The 27,176-nt window shown below is 44.1% G+C and overlaps 1 protein-coding gene across 6 annotated transcripts in view; it reads right to left on the minus strand.

Annotated features, from left to right (window-relative positions):
• Positions 1 to 19,429, minus strand: part of KIAA1841 (KIAA1841 ortholog) — a 53,338-nt gene extending 33,909 nt beyond the window's left edge. For all 6 annotated transcript variants that reach the window (XR_002097120.1, XM_019516627.1, XM_019516626.1 and 3 more), the window contains exons 1-7: positions 19,359 to 19,429; positions 15,369 to 15,534; positions 11,461 to 11,638; positions 5,652 to 5,745; positions 3,686 to 3,924; positions 1,760 to 1,818; positions 471 to 631 (exon numbers count right to left, since the gene is read on the minus strand). Coding sequence is in view for 5 of the 6 variants with exons in the window: in XM_019516627.1 (XP_019372172.1) it covers positions 471 to 631; positions 1,760 to 1,818; positions 3,686 to 3,924; positions 5,652 to 5,745; positions 11,461 to 11,638; positions 15,369 to 15,518 (881 nt within the window). In the remaining variant the exon portion in view is untranslated. The remainder of the gene's footprint in view (positions 1 to 470; positions 632 to 1,759; positions 1,819 to 3,685; positions 3,925 to 5,651; positions 5,746 to 11,460; positions 11,639 to 15,368; positions 15,535 to 19,358) is intronic.
• Between the last annotated feature and the right edge of the window lie 7,747 nt (positions 19,430 to 27,176).

A 27,176-nucleotide genomic window follows, 5' to 3' on the forward strand; every position in this document is an offset into this window, starting at 1 on the left:
CAGAGTGCATGGGTAGATTTCGCCGTTTTGTTGCTGTAGCAGCACACTATCCCCACGGAGCCTGCCACTACAGCAACGTAACTGGCAATCATATGTAGATACATGTGATCACTATATTGCCACAGCACACCGTACGGTGACGTAATGCATTGCTATGTCGGCATTGGGTGATGTGTAGATGTGCCCTCCGACTGCCTCTTTCGTACCCACTAGCTACCCCACCCACTCCTAACCCTGGATTCCTTACGAATCTTCACTTTTGCCTCTTCTCTAGAACACCTTCATTACCTTCACATTTTACCTTAAAGTTCAAGTATTTTCAAGCAATTATGTAAAGACGCTATTTAAAGGTATATAAATTGATTATATCCCAATGATTCTGTAACAGGTCTGAGAAAATATCTTAAAGAGTACATATTATAGCAAGGGGTAAGTGAGTTTTAATACTGAGCAGTAGAACAACACTTTACCTTTTAAATTTATCTCTTTTGTCCTTCAACTCCTCTATTTCATTGTGTGTAAACAGATCAGCAATACGTGTAACAAGGTTAGCATTGATACAGTTCATGTTGCATGGAGTTGCTACAATAGCATTCATATTTTTATGGCAATAAAGAATACATTTTTCTACCTGGGAGGAACAGAACGGATAAAGTGACAATTAAAACAGTCATACATAAGCTTGTATCTGATATCTTCATGTTAATATTAGAAATTTATTCATAATAGGATTTAGGTAATTTTTAGTGTTAGAGTTACTTTGCAAGACTGGTTTAACTCATATCTAAAAATACAATGTAATGGCTCAGAAAGCAAGTTACAGTTTGTCCACATACCCCAAATGCAACTCTGATTTAATTTGCACTGTCAATCTTGAAAGTTTTTATAGCCTGAAATATCTCTCCTAACAGCACTATCTTCAGGAAGCTCTACCCATATATTGATGATAACCAAGAACTACAGGCTATTTCTGTTGTTAAAATTATGTGCATGCACCCAGTCTATCCTTACCAGCAAACCTCATTATTTAGTTGCAGTGGCAGTTGAAACATGAGGATGTTGCACATTCAGTTCTGAATACCTTCTTTAACTTGTTTACATGCTCTTTATCTCTACTTTAGCAGTAACCACAAATGAAAAAAGACTATGTAGCAGTGAGCCATAATGATCAAGTAATACAAGTAACAGAACAATCTGAATATGTGTATTAGCTTAATAGTTTATGCTTTTAAAACCCAAAGTGAAATGAACTGAAACTGCAGAAGTGGGGAAGAGGGAACTTTATCAACATGGAGTTATTTCTTTTCTTTTTTTCCTATGCATATCTCCAAGCAAAGTGAATGGGAATTATATGAACTTAGAAAACTGCATCCTAGAGGACAGAAACATTACTTGTGTACAACACACAGAAACACAAAAGGAAATGCATGGTTTCTGTAAGGCAGTCTTTGCCTTATAGACAATGAGATTATTTGACTGTTTGGAGCCAAATTTTAGGATTTGTGCCCCTTACCCTTACTAGTACCTTGCTCTAAAATGGTCCCACTGAAATTGATGAAACTATGCAAATAGTAAATTTGTATTTCATAAGAGCAAGGTAATTAATGAGATTTCAAATTCTTTGGGGCCTTGTAATATAAACTTCTCTGTATTTATGCAGCAGTGCATATACTTTGAATGATACAAGATTTCTGCCAAGCATTTGTTGGTAAATAGTGTTCCTATGGCACTGAATTTTTATTCTCTTTCAAATACTCACTAATGAATCCATCTTCAAAAATTCAGAAGAAATGAGAATTGAAATAACATTCCCAGGTTCTAAAAGGGAGGAGAAATATTAGAACAAGGTTTAGATTAAAACTTATTCCCTTGACTTGATAATGGAAGACACCAAAAGTCTCTTTGAAAGAGGGTATAATGTACCAAACCAGTACTTATTATTTCATTTTCCAAAATGCACCACACTCACAAACTTGAGAAGTAACATTTTATCCAACCTATTTAGATAAGACTAAACAGTTATATTCTCACACACAGAGTCATCCTGTATTATGTGCATGCACCCTATCCTTACATTCCTTAATACAGTTTAACAGAAGAATTTTAACAGTGTAAATACTGTTCCAGCTAAACCACTTGCTAACAGTCTGGGTGGTGGGCACAGATAAAACCAAACCACGTTAAACCTTGATTGAAAACTGTGCCGGACAAGGAACAAGATAGGGATTTTGTAACACTATACCAATGATGCAATGGCTATAACCATTCTCAAAATAGCTGCTATAAAGGTGTTGCTCAATATGGGACACAGTACAAACATCGGAAAAATCTGTTTGATTTTCAAGAAAACAAAACTATTCTTGAAATCAAAGAATCATGAAAAGGGCTCAAAAGAGAAATGGTAGGAAACAACTGGTAAGGGAACTAGCCTGGTCAGACTAAAAGTCTTCATGTTAACATGTGGTTTTTTTTCAAAGAATGGCTCTAACAAAGCAATGCATCATATAAGATTGGCACGTCGATGTGTGCTGGATGAAATGGTGTTTAAACATGATTACCCAACCCAAATGGAAAGGCTACTGCAACAGACTGTACCACTAGCCCCACTCCAGCAAAGCATTTAAAGCACACACTAAACTTTAAATGGGCAAATAATTCTTCACTGGGATGACGCATGCAAGAGCCAAGCAGGGACATTATTTTGCTGCAACAGTGCGCAATTCAGTGCTTCAAAATGAACTTTTCAAACGTGTTCAAGAAGCTTTAGATCTTATCTTTCACCTTTTGAACATCTCATTTAAGCCCATTAAGTTCCTCTCGCTGACTGCAAGGCTAGTAGCGTCTGACTTCCAATTAAACCCTGTAACTACAATTTTCCAAAAGCTCTTATGAGACTTAGGGCTTGCTTACATAGCTGCAGCACCTGGTCCTGGGGAAAATGTGGCTGATTTTGCCCTACCCATCACTCACTCCAGAGCTGGAACTTGAGCAGTGAGGCTACTCTGAGTTTCCCACTGACTCCTCTAAAATCTGCTGCAACTGATGACTTAAAAGTCGACAATGGGGATGTGCTCAACGCAGCCCCACCAGAGAACTTCTGGCTATGGTGCATCTCAGTGGATTTGCATAGGGCAGATATGCTTAGCCTCACGCACCCCAGAACGCACTGCTGCCATGGTATAGAAAACAGGATTTAGGTGACTATCGCATACATACTTTTTAAAATCTTGTTCACAGCTATCAAGACAATGACCGTAGGACTGCCTGATTGTGTTGCATTTGCATAGACTCTTTTTTAAGTCTCCCACTGTTGATGTAGTAACGGTGAGATCCCTAATGTAGATCAGTCACTTGAATTTTGAATCCACCATTGTCTAAACTGGTACAGAGGAGGGCTAAATGAACTTGTACAAAACAGAAGATGCCAGACCACATTAGTATTTCCACTGTTTGTCCAGGATTCATAAAGCTGAGAGCACATTCTAGAATGGCCAGAATGGACATTGTTTTGTCACCTTTTCAGCAAGCTAGTGTTTCTGACCATGGAATACTTGTCTTAAGAGACTGGAGGTGAATTAGGAAGTGTTATTACCTTCCAGACAGTACATAAGCTTTTAGTCTGAAGCACAGATCAGACACTGCAGATAATGAACCTGCGGCAAAAGAATAGTAGATTTGCTTTTACCTAAAATGGGCATTTCATACACCTCATATTCCTTAGTGTTCCTTTTAACATATCTTATCAACCAGTCAAAGATGTGAACGTCACAGTGAACTGAAATGTCCACCTCTTCCCAGCGCTGGGCATCCACTGACAGATATTCAGCAAAGTACTTCATTTCCGAAATCAAAAGGTCTCGAGGACAAATAAAATCTTCCTTCAGGTTTTTTGCTTCATCACATACGTGGATCACCATATTTGGCCTTGATTTAAAAAACAAACAAACAAAAAACGAAACCACACACATGGGGAAAAAATGCAACACACACAAGACACAAAAAACAAGATTAGGATTGGGAACCAATACGAATGTAAAAAAATAATCCATAGGGACTCCCACCCAAAATCTGAGTAATTTGTCAAAACTGTAATCTTCCTCATTTAAATCAATTAAGGATCCTGTATACCCAAGTCCTTGAAATATGTACTTTAAAAGTTAAAACTTAATTATTTAAATTTCAGTTAACTTATATTGCTTGAGACTTGTAGCGTCTTGCATTTTCTAAATACAAGCCAAGGTCATGTTCTGGGATGTATGACAAAAACCTCAGTCATAGCAGGAAGTGTAGTCTAATGGTTAAACAAAGGTATTGGGATTAATGGCTTTTGAGTACTAGCTGCAGTTTTGCCTCTGGCTCATAGGGAGATGCATAAAAAAATTACCTAAATTCTGTTCACCCTTTTTCATATTAAATGGAGGAAAATAAGTGAATACACTTGACTAAAGATGTGCTGAGAAATGTAACTAATTTATATAATACTATAGCATCTTGCATATGATGAATTTAACATTTTATGATTTACCAATATTATTTAAATTATCTGCTTCTTAATAGCAAGGTCAAGCTGACGGATAGCAAAAACCTTTCTTCAAGGAAAGAGATACCAGTATGAGTCACAAGTTTGAGATATGTACCGTGACAGGTGTCTGTAATAATTTATTCGAAAATTAACTGCACTGGCACAACACAACAGCTATTTAAATGCATGTAAATACATCCGATAAGTGGCTTGCTTGTTTGTTAGTCTATGATTTCACTTTTTTCTTTCTTTTTCTTACTTTTTAACACCAATAGAAAAACCTTACATTTACAGAATATAATGTTTAGGCTAGCAAATTTCATAACCTCACTTTATCAAGTTATAATTTATTTGAAAGTATTTTAATTTTAAATGAAGTCATTTTAACAATTACTAAACACTTATTAAAATTATTTAAATAATTAGAACATGAGTTGTCTTTCCTATGCAATGTGAAAGAACTGTGTATTCTAATAGGAGCCATGAGAATGTATTTACTTCTGTAAAGGGTTCATAATCTGGCACAAGCAACAATTAGTTTTTTGCAGTTATTGAAGCACTAAAGGTGAAGTAGGACGTTCCCAGCCCTATTTTTTCATGGAAGTATATTAATTTACATAGTTCAGACTGCCTCCAAATCAATTAAAGTAAATACACATTTATTGACAAAAACTCCATTGAGTTAATGCTTGCATAAAACCTTAGGCTGAACACAGGCCAATTAGTGTTAATAAAATGTCTCACAATTTGGTTATTTTAAAACTAAGTCACAAATAGGCCATCCCGGAATTTTTTTCAGTAATTTTCTTACCAGTGGTTTTGTACCAGGACTATTATCATCACAAATACTGGCAGTGGTAGAAGTGCTGGTAGAGACAAGGAGCAGGTACCTGACTGATGATATAATGGTAAGACATGGACAAAGGGTTATGTTGCAGAAGACATAGAAACCCCTAACTGATTTTCACTAGCATTTCTACCACTGACAGCACTAGTGGAGCTGCACAGATGACAAATGGTAGGAAAACTGCTGAAAATGTTATGTCAACAACTTTGCAGAAGTGTTTCTGTGTAAGCAGAGGATAGTATCATTGATTTTAGCTTTCCAGACAGTAAACAGTCTTCCTACCCTTGAGTTTCTTCAGTGTTTTCTCCGCCTTTATGTGCAGGATCTCTCTCAGCTTCTGACGAACAGTTTCTTGTGGAAGCTACATTGGACCTTCCTGATAAACAAGAAAAAGATGCATTAGAATTTGAGTATAAATTTAGACTCCCATACATCATTTCTAGCATTAAAAATGCATTGCTCCTTCCTGAAGTGGGGAAGCTGTCACAAGCTACGAACTTCATAAGCTAGTCAAACTGAAAATTCAAAGCAGCAATCTGGGTGCAATTACACTGGAAAAACCAAGAGAATCAAACCCTTTTAGACACAAGAGTACAGCTTTTGCTAAAGTCAAGGGTAACTGGCCTTTACCTTTGAAAGGCTTTCTTCACAAATGCATTGCATTTACAAGTTTCCCTCGATTTATGCGGGTTCTTTATATGCGAATTTGCTCTTATGCGAAGAGCATATTTAGACCCATAATTCTTTATATGCAAGGTAAATTCATGTTTATGCAATCAGCATAGATGCCTCCCTGCCCAAGCAGGTAAGGCTGTGGGGGAGGGGAAAGGGCCGTGGGCCCACTCAGCCCAACCCCAGCTTCAGTGGCTCCGGGAACAGCCGACACCAGCTGCCTACACCAGGGCATGGCGCAGCCCAGGAACAGAGGTGAGTAGGGACAGGCGGAGCATGGTGTAGCCCAGTGGCTGCAGGCAGCTGGCACCAGCTGCTCCCAGGGCTGGTGCAGCTGGGGCTGGGGTGCATGCTTCTCTGTTCCCTCTGCTTTGCTGCCTTGTGCAGCCCCAAGAGCGGCACCCCTCCCCCCACCCCTTCTCTAGTCCCAGGCTCATTCCCTCCCTCCTTCACAGCCATGGGAGCCTATATCTGTTACACTGTAAAGTGGGTTTGCTTTATGCATGTTTCATTTATGCACCATTCTCCAGGAATGCATGTACAGCATAAATCGAGGGGACCCTGTAGTAGGGTTTGGATACAAAACACAAAGCAGTCAGTAAGAATCTTTTCAAAGATTCTGGTGGGCTTTGGATGTTATCCAGCTTATATTTTTCATGGTGACGGAATGATCTATCCATCCTATTTGGAAAGGCCTCTTGAAAAGAAAACAAATCTGTAGCATTGTTATGTGGAATTTAGAGAGATCACAGTTTTATTTAAATAGTTAATGGAAGGGTTTTCCAAAAGAACATAGCACAGGGGTTGATGACCTATGGCCAGCAGATTGGATCCAGTCCACAAAACTAGGTCAGCGGAGCTTCTGTAGGAGGCCAGAATGTGACTCGGGGGCGCTTAGTGAAGGGCAGGAAGAGCAGTGGCAGCAGGGGAAGCAGAGGTAGTGCCCAAGGCTGGGTCAGAAGGTATGGCTTGTCTTCAGAGCTAGCTCCCTTCAAGTGGCCTGCTGCTCCAGAAGTTTGAGGATGCCTGCTGAAACATTCTTATAAAAGCTTCCCAGTTACACATGGAAGTTGGAATTTTATGCTAATACTGCTAATTGGCAGTTTCCTAGACAGATGAGCATGAGGCACCCCATGTATTCCAAAAGGGATGGCTGAACATTTCAGATACAAAACTTCTACAAATCTAGCTTTGATGTCTTTGAAAAGACAAAATGTTACTGGCACTAAGAAAAGCATATGCTGAGCTATAGTTTTCTATACTTTCAGATATATCCCGAAGCTTTTCCCAAACAATTATAACCATTTACAGGAGAAAAAGAAGTAAATCTGTATTAATGCATGTGGCAGGGCGCCGTGTGTGTCTACCACTTTAAGGCCCTGGAGCTGGCAGCCTCCAGGAGCCTAATGAGGGCAGCCATTTTAGGTTCAGGGCTGCCCATATAAACAAAGCAGTTTGGCTGCTAGAGGCAGGTAGCAACATTGCTTGGTCAGGGGTCTGCTGAGTTTCATCTGGAGGTAAGGGAGGTGTTGTAGGGGATGGTAGGAGGCTCCTGGTCCTGGGTATGACCTAAAACTACACCCTGCTGGGAGTGGGTGGCCTGGTGGGGCTCCCAGTGGCACAGGAGTCCCCAGGAAATGCCAGGCCAGTGATCTGCCTGGTCAGAGGCAGGCTGGGGTGCCTTAATCCCTAGCCCCCACCTCTGGGTGGGTTGTTTTCCATTGGAGGTAGTTGTGGGGGTGCAAGCCCTGAAGAAGAGAGTGAACAGTTGGAGGCCAGGTGTGGCCGAGGCTGCCTGAGCCCTGTGGGGGTTTGAGACCCTGAGCTGGAGAGCTGGGGCCAGGCACTGCCATGGCTGCCTGAGCCCCCACAAGGAGGGAAGCCCTGAGACCCTGAGTAGAAGGGGCATCGCAAGCAGTGGGAAGCCCCCAGTGGTGAGGGGGCAGTATGGGAACTGAGGGGGCAGCAATGAGAAACCCTAGTAGAAGCCCCAGTATGAGGGGCAGAGATGTGGAGCCCAGTGAAGGAAGAACTGGGGCTCAGCCAAAGACAGTGTGAGCTGAGTCCTGACCCTGATAAGCCCTCCACCACTGGGAGGCTGAGTGTGGGTCAAATATAACATCTGTGATAGCACCACGACCTACTGCCCAGGGGAGGAGTGAGTCTCCTGTGAGACCCTGAGGCGCCAGTCATGGTGTGAGGTACCCCAGCTCCCCGCATCTGTGAAGGAGGACCCAGAGAGGGGGACCCTGGGAAAAGAGTATGGGTCACACAGCAAGGCCTGCCAGAGTTTTCCCTGACTGGCCTAGGCGGAGGGCCAGGACCAGGAGGGTCAGAAGGGCAAGGAGGCCCACCGAGGGGGATGCCCAAGAGCTGGGGGCCTGGGGTCTCGACTGGCCTGCGGGTGGGCCGGGGCTAGTGTGAGCCGAAGGTTTCAGTGAGGGGACCACAACCGAAGGGGAACCGGTGGCAGGGAGATATATGGCCCAGTATGACTGCGGCAGAGTCTGCCTGAAGGGAGGAACCCAGGTGGGGTCCTACAGTAGGATTCTGGGGCCCATCGTGGGGGACTGGCGTGTATGAGAACATCATGATGTCATCTGCAAGGCTTGGGCTGTGGTATAGGGGAGGAATGGAGCCGCAGATAGCACCCCCTAGCAGCAGGGCAGAAAATGAGCAGCCTCCTGCTTATTACCAACTAATCAATCAATTAAGATCAAGGCATGGCAAGTGGTTAGCCCAAGAACAGGTGGGTGGGCTGCATGGAGATTGGCCCTGAGCAGGCCCCCTGTTGCAAAGCATTATTAATTTTACATCAAAACTTGAAAGTTCTGAGAGCAACCTTTCTTTAGCTCTATGTACCAAGTACTCCATGGCGGCTACTGGTATTTTCAGAGCTGATGAAAGACTTGCTACTGTGGGAGAGTGGCTGAACTCTCAACTTGACAGAAAAATCTCAGTCAATCCCATCGCTTTATGGATGACATTTTTTGGACTGGAATTAGTATTAGAACTCTTAAGAGGAGACCAGAATTGTTTTGACAAGAATATTCAACACACTTTTGAGACCCAATAAATTAGTTCTACTCTGAAAAGCAACTAAAAATAAGGCACTATTGTGTTGCATGTTTTTGCTCAAAGATATCTACATCTAAGCCACTAAGTTCAGAGAGGAAAGCAAAAGCTTCCCACAACTGCAGACACATCCTAGTACCTAGAATGAAAGTGTGTTTTTTCTAGCTTACACTGAAGCTACTGGGCAAAATTCTGTTACCCTGCTGCTACCTGAGTGTGTTCCAAGGGATTAAGTTTGCCTTGCAATTCAAAACTTGGTTAATAAAACTGCTCATCATACATAATCCAAAAAAGAATCCAGCTCACAATGAACTGTCTGTGCAGAAGTGAGTACTATTTTAAAATCTGATATATTTTTTTCCTACTACTCTGTCTAAACTAAAACAGATGAGAATTAATACATTAGGATATAAAGCTGCTGAATAAAAGACTACATACTGATGGAGTGGCTTTTCAGTTAGTCTTATTTCTGTAACTTCCAATCACCTCAAATATTTATTCACTTCACATGTGTAATTGTTGCCTGAAAAGGCACCACAGTTAAGTGACTTGCCCAAGGTCACAAGGGAAGTCTGTTGCAAGCTGAAAATAGAACACAGCTTCCTAAATTTCCGGGCGGGGAGGGGGGAGTGCATTTTCATAAGTAGAGTCAGAATGGCTACTGCTACAGAATAACTTATCCTGTTATTTTTTAGCTTCAAGTGTGCATTCAATTAAGTGTACATGCAGAACTTGCGCACATAGCTCTAACCTTAAAGGAGCATTTTCACTGTAGATACTCAGTAAGCAACCTTCAAACAGTTACGTTTTGGCTAAGTTTGTAAAAACATTTTAAAATTAATAGAATGCGTATTCAGGATATCTGTTTCAGGTTTTAGACTTCAATTGTTTCCACTGTAGCAGCTTTTGGACAAAGACAGAAAAGCTATTTTTAACTCAAAAGGAAAATGTTTCAAACAGATGAAAGTCACTGAAAGACGGCATAATGGAAAAGTTTTGCAAAATTAAACATTGCTACTAGCATCTAAAATGGTAATGTATGAATCATGTTCTCACTGCTGAAGGACTGCAACCCTCTAGGGTAATACAACTGTCAAGTTTCATAAGGTAAAACAAAAATATTTGATAATTAAGGTCAAGAGGTTAAGTAGTACACGATCGCTCAGGGCTGTCCAACTTGGGAGTGGCCAGGGGCTGCACACCCTATGGGACACAGCCAGGGCTGTATGCCACGTGAGCTGCATCAGGGTGAGCCATGGTCCCCTGGGCTGCACACCCCAGAGATGTCCCTCCGCTGCATCACATATCCATGACCCCCCACCTCGTACTACCTCCCTATGACCCCTCCCCACTCCTGCACTGCACACCCAAAATCCTCTGCTGCATTGTGCATTCACTCCCCATACAACCGCCCACTGCACTGTGTACCTGAGATTTCCTCTGCTGCATAGCATGCCCTACACTCACCCTCACCCAACTATGCTGCCATGCCACCCTGCTCCTTGCTTCTGGCAGCAGCTGGAAGAGGTTGGGAGAGCCTGAAAAGTCCAGCTGCTGTTGCAACCAAAGCAAAGTGGGGAGCAGCAGCCTGAAAGGGTGATGGCAAAAATTTAACCCCTCATATGGTTCATGAGCTGCCAATTAGACACCCCTGCAATAGCTAACTGAAAAACCTGGAGGCAAGAATATAATTACCAATGTTAAATTTGGATCACGACACTATAGCTAATTGACATTTTGGAAAAGTTTAACACCCTTTAAGATTTACAGTTGGTCAAAACCTTTGTGAGATCATCAGAAAGAACACCTCTGATGCCAAGCTAAATACTAGGGGCATGGCCTAATTCCTTCTAGAGTGAGTGCAAGCATTCTTTCCATCAGCTACAAATAGGAGGTGGATTTGGCTTTTAATCGGGAGAGAAGTTTGTGATTTAAGAAATCAAACTAAGTTTATGCTGTTTGCTTTTACTTCAGAGATTTTCTTTCCAGATACTTACATGTCCTAGGACCACAGCTTGAAATGGTTGCAATGTTTGTCGGTTTTGACATAAAAATATCTGAAGCTACAAAACTGTAAAAAGATTTTTTTGACATTATAGAAAGATTTTACTTAAATCTGAATATATTGTGTCATTTTAAAAACACAAATTTATAAAACTATTTGCATATGAAACATTAAAGGCATTGACTATTTTAAATAAAGTGGTTTAATTTATACAGGAGTAATTATGTTCAACTTTGCTCTTTTGAAGCTTGTTACCTACTAATGGTGATCATTACAAAAAATATATAATGATACACCTAACATTAGAGTCAGCATCATAGGATTTACTGAAAAACATACCAGTAATAGAAATTGAATTTTTCCCAATGGGAGGCTCTTGGAAATCTCCCTGCAGGTCAAGCAGTGAGGATTTGATGTATGTAGCTAGGGTTTCAACAGGACTCCCTGCAGTAGCCATGTACTGGTTGTCAACAGGTGAACTTCCACTGCTTTTTAGCTCATCAAACCTCTTTGCACACTGTCAAAGGATAAAATGAGGCAGATATTATTAGTAAGAGTTTCTAATACTTAAAACTGCATCATCTAAGTATCAAAAGACTGATTTTTTTTTCCCCCAAATAAAATGCCACTCAAATTGAATGATGAAAGAAAACTGGAAGCTTTTACTTGGGTTTTATTCATTTTGTTTTAATATGTCACAATTTTAATTTTTTTCTATGAATGATCTCAAATTTGGATCTAACCTATCAGACACAGATTTCAACATTTGTAGGAACAAGGCCCTTACCAACATTTATACAGGATTAACTTTACATACAAAGGTTGTCTTGAGGAGTTCAACAACCTGACAACAACTCTCAAATTCACATGTGTTTTGGGAGATGGTACAAGAGCTCTGCTAAAGCCTAATGGATTCACTAGTCACATGAGGTCATACAACCAAATCCATTCTGGCAACAATTCTACGCATCAGAGCTGTTTTGGTGTAACACACTGTGATCAGACTTCTAGTTGGGATAAGCTTTTGCTGGGCAAAAGTTCCAACTAGGCTTGAACTCCCAATCATTTTGTGCTCTGCATACAGATATGGAAATGTACCATTCTTTACTATACACGGGCTTTACTCCATAGTAAAAGTACAGGGGAAAGAGGGTTGCCAACTCAATAATTTTTTTATTTTTTTTTAACTGACCATTTTTAAACTTTTTACTGACAGCCGAATTTTTTTATTGATATATTTAACATTATATAAAACATACCAGTAAAATGCAACTTCTGCCAGGTCTTGCCCTGCTGCCAGGACCCAGTTAGAAGGACTGGGTTCAAATGTACAGGGTTAATATCAATCATAGTAAAAAAGTTTGACTGTTAGTAAAAAGTTTGCAGTAAAAACAAACAAGTTTCTTGGGTTGGCAATCCTGCTTGACTGCAGTGATGGTTTTACACTGAGTTTCTCCCCCCGTCCCCCACCAGGGACCCCATACTCACTCCTACACCCTCATGTTCCCAACTACACCTTACTGTCCTGCCCAGCCTTACCCCTGCCCCAATCTGGCATGGACCCCCACAAAGAAGCTTACCTGAAACCCAGCAGTATTATAGCCAGCTTGGGACAGCAGCACAGGTGCTTGTACACATGATGGTTGTCACTATATACATGTGACAAAAAATGTCATTTGTGCGGCTTAATGGCATCACACATTATACGTGCACCAGTTTGGGGGGTTTAGATGAGCTTGCATTGTTACAAACTAAACTATATTCAGATGCAATTTAGTTTGCACTGTTGCAAATTGCAACAATGCAGCTGTCAGTTCACCCTCCCACCCTGGCCATGGGAGAGGCAGGCAGTAGAGCTGTGTGAAGCTCTGGTCGCTGATTCAATTCAGCGGAGATTCAGCCCGATTCGATGGCTGAATCGCCAAATCTGAATTGAATCAGGATACCCCTTAATCTCTCTGAATCGAATCAGAACCCTCAAAATTGATTTGGGAGAGATTCAGTGATTTGGACATAGACACAGTTTTAAATGTTTTTTTCTATATACCTTAAGGTATCAGGTGGCTTGTCAATGCTGAGATGCTGGGGCGGATGGAGCATCCCACAGGAGCGCAGGGGGGTCCCCAGTGTGCTGAGTGGTGGACCCGGAAGTGGACCAGAAGCACATCCAGTCTACTTCCAGGTCTGCCACAGAGCGTGGGGGGGACCCCCTCACCCCCCCCAGCTCAGTGACTGGTGTTTCCTGGGTCTGGGGAGGCACCAAGGGTCCCCCCGCAGCTGATTACTGAGCTGGGGGAGCACGGGGGGGACCGCCACCTAGTATGCTCCATCCGCCCCACTGTCACAGCATTCACAAGCTGCGCCTGGTACCTTGAGGTACGTAAAAAAACATTTTAAGCTGTCTCTATGGCTTAATCGCTGATTGAGAATCAGCATCAAATCTTCAGATTCGGATTCAGCTGAATGAAATCAGGACAGTGATCCAAATCGCTGAATCGAAGCACTGTCCCCAATTCAGGCTGAATCTGAATTGAATACGGCCCATTTCAGACATCCCTAGCAGGCAGGTTCCACAAAGAAAAAAGGTTGGGCCCCTCTCCACTTCAAAGTGACAAGAGGTCCAATCTTTTTTTCTTTTTTCTGAAAGAGCCTGCCCCACCTCTCCCACAGCTGGGGGGGATGGGGGTGGGGGTAAGCTGCCAGTAGGCTCCGGTGCTTCCCTCTGAGGTGGTGGCACCCCCGGGGCCACTCAAGCAGGCTGCTAGCAGGCTGGGCGCTGCCCCAGCTCGGAGGCAGCACCTGGCTCGATCAAACTGCTCCTGAAGCCCACCGGCTGCTGCTCCCTGGGTGGGCTTAGGGAACACTTGGATCAGGCTGGGTGCTGCCTCTGAGCTGGAACAGCACCTGGCCTGCTGGCAGCCTGCCCAGGTGGCCCCAGAGGGCACTGCCACTGAGGAGGGAAAAACTGCGCCCCCCCCAACCCTCCCTTGCAGCTCAGGGACCACTTGGTCCACTGGCTGCTCAACCCCCGAGTTGTGAGCAGGCTTCGGCTCAAAAATAAATAAATAAATATATAAATAAAATTGGGCCCCTTGGTATAACATGATAGAAAAACTGAAACTGGGTTTCAATTAAAAACCCACTATTTCAATTAAGGGGGGCATAGAATAAGGCCCCAAGGACTAAACCCCCATCACATGTACAAGCGCTCCACATGGCTAAGAGAATGCTCCCTGCAGCGAGTGGGCTGCACTCCTGCTTAGACACCAGGTGGCACTGCTGTGTACTGTCTGTCAGAGCTTCAATCAAGCTTTGGCTGCTTAGTGTTTTTACTGGTGGCTAAATTTTTTTATGGACTTTACTGATATCCATTTTAGTCTGATTTTTTTTTTTTACTGACACTCGGTAAATTTACTGACAGCTTGTAACCCTGGGTAGACACATGAAACAGCCTTACACTGGTGTAAGTCATTCCACTCTGCAGCAAAGTGAAGGCTCAAAAAATAAGGAGTAACTAACTACACATTTGTATACCAGTTGAGTGTCAGCTCCACTAGTCAGTTTCATCCCCAAGTAAGATTTATAGACTACAAACTGGCTCCCTTGCCATCTAGTGGCCAGCTGCTATAAGGCCATTGGGAAAGCTGGTTGTACATCTGTGCCTTACTATGGAGAAAAATCCAGGGTAAATTACTCTGATTATTTTGTCTTGTATCTGTATCCATGATTTTATAGCAATGTTTATTAGCTATGCTATATTTGTGAGCCACCACATTCGATTAAGGAGTTAATAAAAAAAGTGAAGTCTGTTTGCTTCTTTTTCCAGCTACTGTGAGTCACAGAAACACAAGTGTAAGATACAGTGTAAGACCTTTTTATTTAAGCAGGCTTTTAGCAGGCAGGGTGAAGCTGTGGTTGTTCTTTGGAGAACAGTTTTATTATTGTTTTATTACTTTACCTACTTATATGAGCTTTGTTTTCGTAAATTGCCCTGAGCCTTTTGGAGATGGCAGCATAGAAATCAAATCTTTTCTTGCCTCAAAAATTGTTTTGTTTTGTTGTCGTTTAAAGAAAACAGGTACACACAAGCTATCAGTTTAGAATGAAGTCATCATTGAACTATTTTTTAAGTTCACGTAGCTTTATAAAACTATACTCCTGTTGTCTCTTCCTTAACCTAATAAAATGTACTTCTCTTGATAAAGCATTCTTTAAGCAGACAGACTAGGTTAAAAAACAAAAGTTACCTCTTTGGATGTAATTCCTGGAACTAGCCTTGCCACACTGTCCCAGTTGATAGGCTGAGGTACCCCAATTAAGGAATAGAGGATCATGTCCAAAACCATTTTATTATTATCATATGGAAAATTATTGTTTTCTGAATATCCGCGACTCATTTTTTGCTGCTAAAACCTAGGAGGGAAAATATTAAATATTTATGTGCGCTTTAAATGCTCATACTTCATAGCAAAAATTGCACAATTAATTACAGTTCAATATATATTAATTCCAGTGCTGTAAGAATGTACTATGAAAATGACTGCTACAGTATTGAAATCAAGCATTATACTACTGCTTGATAAATCTGAAGTTTAAACATTTTTGTCCCTAGATTCTATCAGATAGGACATTTCAAAATGAAGTGTCTCAGTACAGATTTTTAGTCTGATCTCTCATTATTAGAATTAGTCATCATAAAACAACAACAACAATCTAGTTTGGTTTAGGATTTTTTTAAACGCCACATCCAATTATAGCTCTACTTTAGAACTGAGATTTTAGACGTGTTAAGGAATCTAAAAAATAAGCAGATATCAGGAAGTTATTCTGAGCATATTGCAATGAGTCAGTGCAGTCTGGCATCTCAGTCTAGCAGGACAAAACTATTCCTTAGTAGAGATCCAACCTAAAGTGTTGCTTAATCATTTTCCTTCCCTTGAAGTATGAATCAGTGACTGCAGCATATGCAAGACATCTCAGAAAAAACAGCAAGAGGGCAGGCACCCTTAATCCTAAATCCAAATTTAAAGAAATGCAGTTGATTCCTTGGCAAAGTAAAAAGCAAAAATATGAATATAGCCAACTGCCCATCAAGAATGACAGATTTCAAAGGAGCGTTTACATGGCCCCCCTTGCCCCCACTCATGCATAGGAGCTGGCCATTTAAAGACTCCCTCCACTGAAGCCTCCTCCTCCAGTGCGGGGCTCCCTCCCCCGCCTGCTTCCTCCCCTAAGCAGCAGGGCTTCTCCCACCACCATACCCCTCTTCCCCGCTCCCCTCCTTCCCCACCACCTCCCCGTCCCTGCCGGCTGTTGGTAATAAAAGTTGTGGGGTGCATGTGTACACTGCCGGGGGGGAGGGGAAGAGTAGGGGCAGGTATGCATGCATCAGACATGCTGCCTGCTGGGCACCGGGGGGGGGGGGGGGGGGGGGCGCGCCACCACTGTGACCCCCACTGTTTGTTTCCCTCTGCCCTGCGCCCGTCTCGGCCCATGCCAGCACAGCCAGTCATTGCCCTCTTGGCAGCACAGGCACAGTTGACAAAGAGTGTTGCGGACAGACAGACACACAGACAGACTCACAGACAGACTAAGCCCTTTATATACTTAGAATTGGCAAGACATTTATTTTTCTGAATAGGTAGTCAATAGGAAAAGGCAGGACTTGGGGTTTCACGTACTTACTCTACCAATTATAATAGATACCCTCAGCCAAACAGTGTGTCATGATGACAGCTGGTACACAGGGGGTGCATCTACATGTACGCCCAGCTGCGCAATAACAGCTATGTACTCCATTGATTTTGTTTCAGGTATGTCATCACACATTAAATTTTTTAGAAGTTTTTACTGGTTAAAATATGAACAACATAACTGAAGGTGAGTGGTTTGTGGGGAAAGGAGCTTACTGAGAGTATGCACTTAAACAGAACCAAACTAGAATAAATTTTAAACTTGGAGTAGTCATCAGAAGAAAACCATTTAGAGGGAAGATTATATTTTAGGTTCAGTAGATGCTTTACTTTGAAAGGCAGGAGCTTAAATGGATCAATGTGATGCTTTAATAATTCTCTCTAAATGAAAGCAATAGCAAAAACCAAAACAAAAAACTGCCAAATTGACAGCAAGTGCCAGCTGTGATGGCACCTTTGTGACAAAGACATTTCTTCATTAGGGAAGGGATGGGAACCAATATTAATTTGTGTGTGATAAATGTTCAGCAGTCAAATGGTAGTTACGAAAGGGATGACAAGACCAGATCTGAACCAATGAAAAAGGTGGAGCCTGCCTTTTATGCTATATCTACTCTGTCCTTTACCGGTGGTTGAAGGGCAGTGGCATAAATGAGTGTGAATTAATAGATTTATCCTCTAAAAGAAAAAACAAGAAAACAACCAAAATGTGTTTTATACCATAAGCTTAATAAAAATATATTCACTATTACTATAATATCCCCACAAAAGTTATTTCTATGGTATGTCTATACTATATACTCAAGTACAGAAATAGAGGGCAAGTAGTTATTTTCCATTTATAGGAATCGTGTAATTTAATGGAACTGAAACTACAATGGTCTTAAATATTGTACTAGTAACAAACGTACAAATCAGTATTTCACAGATTGTGAAACAACTCAGCAGCACAAAGATGACTGGTACTCTAAAATGCGGTGACATTTCCAGAGAGGCATGAAGCCTTTGTCTGTCAAATCCATACTTTCCTATTTTAGTATTTACTGGAGCCTTGATCTGGCTGCTAATGCATATCATACAGGTTTCTTCATTACAAAATACCTAGAAACTAGAGCCTTATCCACACACACATTAAACAGCATAAGCAATGACAGAGTAGATGTCAATATGGGGATGGCAGAATGAATTAGATCAATAAGGCCCCACCTTTTCCCCCTCCTCAGGTCAGATGGATGGTGCTCAGTCCGTTTGTGGGCCAGATCTGCTGGTGAGGTGAGGCCCAATCCAACCATGGGCAGAGGGGGCAGATCAGAGAGCAGCCCAGCCCCCAACCAGCTGTTGGGGGTGGGGGGAGGCAGTATTACTTGCCATTGCTCCCCAGCCACCAAATTTCCCAACCCATGGGAAGCGCTGTGGGCCAGATGCTGTGGCTCCGCAGGCTGCTTAAGGCCCCTGGGGCAGACACTGAGCACCCCTGGATTAGACCAACCTCCCACATCCTTCTTTCTCTGTCATATGACACTGACCTACCTGGCCCCGCAGAAAACACATCATCACACAACCAAATAAATACACCTACTTAAATATAAATACGCAGTTATCAAATACAAGCGCATACTGCTTTCTGAACTAAAGCCTCATTGTTTCCATATAAATGCAGCCCAGTATCATTCCCAGGAGACAAAGGAGGAAGCTTGCATATCATATGTAGGCAGGATCATAAGAAGTCTCATTCTTTACTTCCTATACTAGGAGTGGCATCATGGTCACCATTGTGCGGTAGCTTCGGACAGGACAACCAACACCGTTGTGCCCCCCTTCAACAAATCCTGCAAAAACCACAGGACAAGCCGCATCCAGAGCTACCCCCTTGGCAAGCACCAGGGTCCAATGCAAGAACTGTGAGATGGACCAGGCCTGTAATGAGCACCGTGCCTTTCTAACCATGACACTGCACCTTCAGCTCTGCCCACTCCACAGGGTGGCCGATTGAAAAGAAAATTAAAGCAAACAAAGCCTATCCCTGAGATAATGCCAGCAGGGTGCAACAATTCAAAGTAATAACACCAACTATAATAATAATAACAATAGCATCAATAATAATAGACTAAGAAGCCATGAGGTGCAACCAGCAGGCAGAGAAAGAGGATGGTGGCATGCAAGCATCCCCAGCCGAACGGGCAAGATCCCAGATTCAAACCTCACCCCCTTTTATTTATTTTTTTGTATTCTGGACTATTTCAGACAATTCAGTCTAAACAAACAAGGGAGGTGGCCGTGTCAGCCACCCCACCCCAAAGCTTTGCATTTAGATGTACCCAGAGAGAAACCCGAAGCGGGGCTCAAGGGAGGGGCACCTGGGTTTGCATGGGCGCTGCCTTCTGCTGGACCCCCAGCCCCTACGGCACCTCGCCAGGGCAGGGCAGGGCAGGGCAGAGGGGCCCGCCATGCCCCGCCTCAGGGCACACAGCACAGCTGGTGGCACCTGCCCCACCCCCCGGGGAGTCAAGCCCCAGATGCGGCGGGAACTCCGGCGGCGGTTACCTGCGAGCGGGCGGCAGCGGGGACGACGTGCGGGAGCGGAGTGGCCGCTGCAGCGCGCTGGGCCCCCACCGCACCGTCACCCGCCCCCTCCACGCCGCAGGAAGCCGCGGCCCCTCCCCCCACCTGCTGTGCAGCTCGCGCCGGCAGCAAGCAGCAGCCTCGCGCCACCCCGCCGGGAGGGGTGGGGGACAGCTCGCGGAGCCAGGGAGGGAGGGCGGAGGGACCGTTAGCCAATCAGCGCGCCGCCTCGCAGCAGGCCCCGCCTCCTCTGGTAGAGGAGAGCCAATGCGGCGGGGCCAAATGGGAGGGGCGGGGCAGGGGGGGTGAGCGCCAGTCCCCGGTCCTCCCGCCTTGTCGCAGTGCAGCTGCAGCTCCAGCCCCGCGGCGTCCCGGCTCCTAGCAACGAGCGCTGAGGAGGCGCCATGTCGGGGCGGGAGACCGGGGAGAGGCCGGAGTCAGTCTCCTCACCCGCCCCGAGACGTCACCCTGTGCCCTGGGGTGACGTCACCCTGTGCCCCGGGGTGGTGTCACCCATCAGCCGCCTCCCCGTGACGTCGCTCCGCTGGCCTCATCGCCACGTGACATCAAAGAAAGTGAACGAGCTCATTACTTGCCCCACGTAACGTTGCGTCATCAGGTTGCCCCACAACCACAACTCATCATGACGCTACCCCTTGCAGCCCATCTGAACCCCGGTGTGACGCCTCGGGTCTCTGCCCCACCCCACCCCACAATGCAGGGGTGTCAGCCCCATGACGTCACCAGCAGCCCTCCGCCTGAGGTCACTGCAGCCACCTCCAACAGGGCTTGAGGCTAAGTCCCCTCACCTCTTGGCATGATGTAGCCTAGCTCCCTCTATGCCCACAAGCCAGCCCTACGGCCCTGACCCTTTACCCTGCACCTCCCTACACTGCTTGTGCCATGCCACTTCAGCAGTCCTCCCAGCAGAGGCGTATTAAGATTTATTGCAGCCCTTGGCAAATAGAAAATTGGAGGCCCCCACTGGGCAAGGGCAGGTCCCCTCTGCGCCTGCCAAGGGGCTGCAGCCAGCCCTGCCCGGCCTCCTTGGCACATCCACAGCAAGCCAGAGGGCATGAGTGTTACTGAGGTGAAGGCGGCCCCGGCCCCATCCTGGCCCCTCCATGCAGCAGGTGTTGTGCAGCTAAGGCTGTAATCCCCCAGTGCTGCAAGAGAGGCTAGGGCTGGGGCAGCTTGGGAGCATAAGGTCCACCCCCGGTTGCCCACCGCCCCTCTGCTGGCCCTTGGCTGGGTGAGACAGGGCTGTCCCATCCTGTTCCAACAGTGCTGGTGCCAATGACTGCCTACAGACAGCAGGGAGCAGAAGCAGAGCCTCCCATGAGGCCTCTTGGCAGCAGCCGGCCCAGGGAAGCCGCCACTGCCTGCAGGGAGCCCCATGCCTGCCCCTAGCCCCTAGCCCTGGCCCTGACCCTGGCTTGGCCAGCTGGGAGGAGGCACATGCTGCCTGTCCTGGATGACCACAGCCAAGGTGCCCGCCTGGACTGTGCTGCCCCTGGTGCCCCAGTGGACCCCTGATACATTAATCCACCCCTGCCTCCCAGGGCCTGTTTGTGCCATTTGAGGACTTCTTTGACACCCTAACACAGGGGGAAATTCTTAGCCATTTCATTCAACAGGGAAAGGGATTCAAGCTGAGGACACCTGTGGGTCACAATGGGGAACTGTGAATGCTGTGTATGGGCCACTTGTGTGGTACAAAACATGATTTTTGTCTGCTGTGACCTTTGTAGTAGTAAGTTTGCTGTTCCAACAGCCTGTGAAGTATCTGTCTCCATAAGCAACGAATGGAGGGTGAGGGGCATGTGCCCCCCTGAGACTGGCGCTGGCTGAGGAATGGGGGTGCTGAGAAAAACTCTGGTAGCACTTCTGGTTTTGCTGCTGGCACTTCCGGGGTTGGCGATTGGCTGCTGGGGGACCTTCCTCACCTGGTCAGTGATCTGCCGCTGGTGCCCCCCCCCAGAGTCTGTCTCAGTACCTGCATAGTCCAGGTGAAAAAATGTTTCCAATTACTGTGTGATTGTGTTCCTGGCCTCTACATCTGGTTTTCTGTTGTGTGTTAGAACCTCAGGTCCCCTCTACACTTGCAGGTAAAGGTGTGATGGGATTGCGGGTTAGATCCCATTGTACCTTACTGCCAGTGCAGGGGGAACCTGATCCTGGGCTCCCCCTGCACTGCCACCAACCAAGCTCCCACAGCTGGGAGCCGCTTCATTTGAGGGGCTCCCAGAAGCCAGGGTTCCCCATGAATTCCCAGAGCTGGGGAATCATGGCAGCCATTATCTTTTAGCCTCAGGGGTGCATGAAGCTTCCAGGCTCTCAGGATCAAGGTAGCTACAATCCCCAGGGCTCACGGGTGCATGAAGTGACAATTTGTTTCTTGGTGACATAAGCAGTAACTTGTATGATGAATTCTAATATTATGGGAGTTTTCTTATAGAGGATTACAAAACAGGATTATCCTATTATTGGAACTAAAAAAGGTGATCATTTTTATTTTTACATGAAACCAAAAAAATAAAACAATAGTAATTGATCCATTATTATTAATCAAGTATTCTTCCAATTCTGCCTATAATTCTGTATATGTAAAGGGCTTAGTTCATCTGTGTGTCTTTGTGTCTCTCTGTAATGTTCTTGGGGGGCACAGCTCCCAGTGGGGTGTGGCTCCAGCAAGTGCTGTGTGTGGGGTGAATTGCCCATCAAGAATGGCAGTGGGGACAAAGCGCTGCCATGATGGTGGGGGCAGAGGGGTAGGAGCGGGGGGTGGTTAGGGTCTGGGGCCGAACGTGGAGCAGGGTGGGAAATGACGGAAGGGACAGAGCACTGCCATGATGGAGGAGATGGAGGGGATGGAGCAGGGGGCAAGGCCAGCACCACTAGCCTCACCCCTGCCTGGCCCTGCTCCTAGGAGTAGGTGGCAGTGTGGGGTGATGGCAGTGCGGCGCTGGCCTCACCCCCTGCCTCCGTCCCCACCATCATTCTTGATGGGCAGCTTGCTAGTGATGAAGATAATTGTTTAAAATACACATATGACATTCCAATAGCTCTTTCAGTTTTTCGAAGAAAGCATGTTTTCACTGCAAAACCAGAAATTCCTATGATGGGGCTTTGAATTAAGATCTGTTTATATACACCTAGCAGTAATTTGTTTTACCTCTGTTGCTAGATACTGCAAACAGATTTTAATCCACCTCTTAAAAAGTTGCCCAGCGCTTTCCACTATGAGAACCTGTTTTCAGATGCTTATACTTTTGTTAAACTTTTACCCAGTAGAGCTAAAATTTCACTTGTTAGCTGTTTTCCTCAAGCTGTATTTTTGGGGAGTTTTCAGGAGAAAAAAGCATTTCCAATAGGATGATTACAGACATATCTTATAATGTTTAAAATAACATTTTAACAACTGTTTCACTGAGAAATTAAAACACTTGACATTTGTCAAAGGGGGTTGCTTTTGGGTCAGGGATTTGGCATTTGCCATCACCAAAAATTTGCTGACATTCGGCCAATTTATTAGCCTTTGAAAAACAAGTTCCTATGTGTTCAACAGAGACTTGTTAGGAATTGTCAGCTAAATTCATGAAAGGCTTTGTTTATGCTGGACATGCCTCAGCCCAGGCCAGCACTGGCTAAACAGACCTTGTCCGGTATTTGCTCTTGCTTCCTGATTCCATTGGAGTATCAGAAGAGAGAGGCCTTTCTTGTCCTGTTAGCGCCCCCCTTGCTGGTAGCTTGGCAGTCTGGTGAAGGAAACCACTTGATTGCAAAGCAAGGGGGCAGGAACCAAACTGAAAAGATGGGGACTGTGGAGAAACGGAAAAAACTGGAAGCCTGGAAAGGAAGATTGGGATAAGGTGATAAGGGAGAAGAGTTTGGAGAAAGGAACACTGGTACTGTCAATGCAAAGAGATTGAAAATGGGAGTCAAGAAGGGAAATAGAGGTAAAGATTGCATTTAAGAGCCGATGGAAATCAGAAGTCAAATAAAGCACTGATGGGAATGTAGGGAATACTGGGACTAACTGTGCAAGGAACCTAGCCAAGGAAAATGGACTAGAAGCTGGGGTGGAGAAAGTTGAGATCTGGATTTGGAGTTTGAGTGTGAAAATTTGGCCTGGGATAAGAAGCCAGAGAGTTGCAGAAGAGGACAGGACTAGGAAAATAATCAGAGTAGGGAGAATGGGAAATGAAGTCTATGACCACTAGAGAATGTTCCTTTCTAGCACCTAAAGTGGAATTCAAGATTCCTGAATCTTAGCTTTCTTCTGTAAAGCTCACTGGCAATGTATACATCTCATCGGTCTCAATGACTGATCTGCAAGGCAACCTACTATTGCTGTGTTATTCTCTTAGTTCAAGTGGGAATGGTTTGTGTTATGGCTCTAATGGCTTCAGCTGTGCAGATGATGTATTTGGGTGTTCATATCATGCCATATATAAGAATTTCTGATTTTTTTTTCAGTTTGCATTGGTTAAGTCCTATGAAATCATCACACACACACAAAGAACACCAAGGTTGCAAAGACAACCTGAGAGTTTGGACTATGCAAGAACTAAGACTGCCTTTGCAACCTTGATTTGTTCCTCCTTGTGTGCATGGATTAGGATACAGCCTTAATTACATGAGCACATTGTTTTTTTTCCATTGGTCCCTGCCTCATTCAATGCACAATATGTACTATGCTTTGGGCATGAATCAGGATTCTGTTCTGTACTGTTCAATGCTACGAAACCTCTGCTTCCTTTCTTGTAGAAATCAGATGTATAACAGGGTTAGGGAACTGCGGGAATAAAATAATAATCCTTGATTTAAGGCATCTGAATGTTCCCTTGGGGAACTGGATTTGATTCTGGCCTCTGCCAGAGTTCCTAATCATGAATATATTATATGTGATACAATGCTAAATACTTTGAAAATTAGGATTTGGATGTTACATTGGACATCCACATTTCTGAATTTAATTTTTCTATTCCTTAGTGTCTCATCTGTACAATGGGTTTAATAATACCTACATTTTCATCTCATATGAGTATTGTGAAGATAAAATTATGGCTTTTAAAGCATTCAGATACTGTAGTGAGAAGGGCCATAGGAAAGTTCATGAAGAAAGAAATAATTATTTTTTTAGAGCTACCTTTGAAGAGTGTCAATAAATAAGGCATGTGATCACACCCTGAATAATGTGAATAAAACAAAAATATTAAATGAATGCTTATTCAGAGATCTTATTGGTCAACCAGAATGCTGACAGAAGTAGTGGTCAAAACAGTGCCTGGTCAAATATAATTAAATACTGCAGCATAATTAATGCGTAAGGACTACTACTGACTTTTCCTGAGTTCTTGCCTTGGCAACCTCAGCATTCTTTAAGCATATTTTTGTGTGCAGTTATAACCACAAGAACAAGGGCATCTTCTTTGAAAGCAGTATTACTCCTAAACCTTTGCTATGCAGGAACATACCACATTGTTTCATAGTTTCACAGTAGCTAGGGTCAGGAATGACCTGAGCAGATCATCTAGCCCGACCCCCTGCCACAGGCAGGAATGAATGCTGGGTTCACAAGACCCCAGACAGGTGATCATCTAACCTCTTTTTGAATTTGCCCAAGGTAGGGGCGAGGACCACTTCCCTAAGAAGTTGGTTCCAAATTCTGGCCACCCTAACTGTAAAATATTGCCTCCTGATCTCTAATCTATTCTCCATCAGCTTATTACCATTGTTCCTCATCACCCCAGGTGGTGCTAGGGAGAATAGGGTTCTTCCTATTTGCTGATGATCTCCCCCGATGAGTTTGTAGGCAGCCACCAGGTCCCCCCTCAGCCTCCTCTTGCCGAGGCTGAACAGGTTCAGGTCCCTCAGTCCATTGTATTTAGAATGCCTTTGAATGAAACATTTACAGAATCACTTTTTTACAGTAAAACAATTTCTGTTCTTTTCATAGCTTTTCCTTGAGAAAAGGAAAGTTACATATTATATAAACTTTGTGGGAAAGGACGCGTCTTATAGTTCATGCTTTTACATTATTCAGTATCATATGGCTCTTGATCCTGATTTGGGCCTTTCTGACTCCTAGAATACTACAATGAGTAGTTCTTCATGAATGTTCCCTCAGTTAATTTTGAAAGAGAATTTAAAGAAGTTTTCAAACATTATTACTTAAATGTCATGCTTTCAAAGAGATATGTGTATACCATTCTCTAGGTACCTTTTATAAAAATTAAAAATTTCATATGACAAATGCTTAAAAAATAAAGACAATACTTTACCTTTGGAGTATTTTCTGAGGAGAGACTCTAATTTCACAAGCCTGTTTTGAGAATGCTACATGTTCAGAAGTGTGGAAGTGTTAAGAAATGTAACAAATATTTTAGAATGTCAGGAAAGCACATCACACATTGGCATTTCAATCTTGTAAGGGCACATGGCTATTTTTTTCTTTTTTCCTGCACAGATAATCAGTGACAGATGACTAAAAGCAAGAGCACCATGAATGTAGGGAATTGGGAGACTGAAAAGATGTATTCAGTCATCTTAATCTGATGTTTTGGCATTCCAGATTTGTGACCTACATCACATTTACAAGTACATCACTTTTTCAATGTACTTTTTAATGTATCCAGGTGCTGGGCTTCTACCACTTCACTTGCAGGCTATCCACCACTAAAGTTTTGTCCAGATTACTTTTCATACATTTTTATAATAATCTATTTCTTACTTTCATTATACAGCCTCCAGCTATCACCTTTTACATAATACTAAATAATTACTCTCCCTATTTTGGTATGAACCATTCAAATACTTCTATAGTTATCCTTTTCTCCTCCTCCTCTCAATCACCACATACGTCACAAACTTCCTTATAGGAAAACTGAGTGATAGAATAGGAGAAAGCAAGGGGGCATGATCCCCTCGCCTCCAAAAAGTATCAATGTTAAAGCAAGGGTTTTCAATCTTTTTAGAGTCAAGGCACCCCTCAAAAAATACCCACTCTTAGTTTGCACTCATTTTTTGAATTCAGAAAAATAAGAGCAATTTTTCCATTGCAAAAAGCTCATAAAGGTCACAGCAGGTCAGAATGTTTTTAACACTATGAATCCCTGCTTGAAAGCTCTGGGTTTATCTTGGGATTCATATATGTTAACGTTATGTGGCAGCTCATGAGACCCTGGAAAAGATCTCAAGGCACTCCAGGGTGCCTCAGCACCAGGGAGCTAGGTTTTCTGTTTGCTGTGGAAAAACAGATCTTTTCCTTTAAAGGAAAAAAAAAGTGGATTTTTAAAGGAGATAATGGTAGGAAACCAATTTCTGCCTAGCAGGCTGGCAGACTTCCAGCCTGCAAGGAGCTGCTTGGGGCCAGAGGAAGTGGTGGGGAGGTGACTGGAGGCAGGGAAGATGCTACCCGGGGTGGGAGAGGGCCGTGGTCAGCATGCGAGCCCCAGCCCAGGGCAGGAAGTGGGGGTGCCACAGGCATCTCTCCTTCCTCCAGCCTATGCCGAAGACAGATTCACTCCACCACTGTCCACAAGTCAGAGCTGCCGCAGCTGCCGTGCTCTGGCCTGGTCAATATGGGGGCACCTGTGGGTCCCCTCTGGCAGGGCTGGAAGGGGAAGAGGGTAGTAGGCTGGTAGTGAGGAGCACTGGCAGGACTGGGGAGGCTGTGACTTGGAAGTGAGAGGCACTGGAAGAGGCGGGGGGACTGGGTTGGGAGTACCCGGCCCTGGTAAGACTAGGAGGCTGTAGCTTGGGAATGAGGGGTATCAGCAGCAGTGGGTGGGGGGC

Source organism: Gavialis gangeticus, unplaced genomic scaffold (genome assembly GCF_001723915.1).
Source record: "Gavialis gangeticus isolate Ggan-Ray unplaced genomic scaffold, GavGan_comp1, whole genome shotgun sequence".
NCBI classification, from domain to species: Eukaryota; Metazoa; Chordata; order Crocodylia; family Gavialidae; genus Gavialis; species Gavialis gangeticus.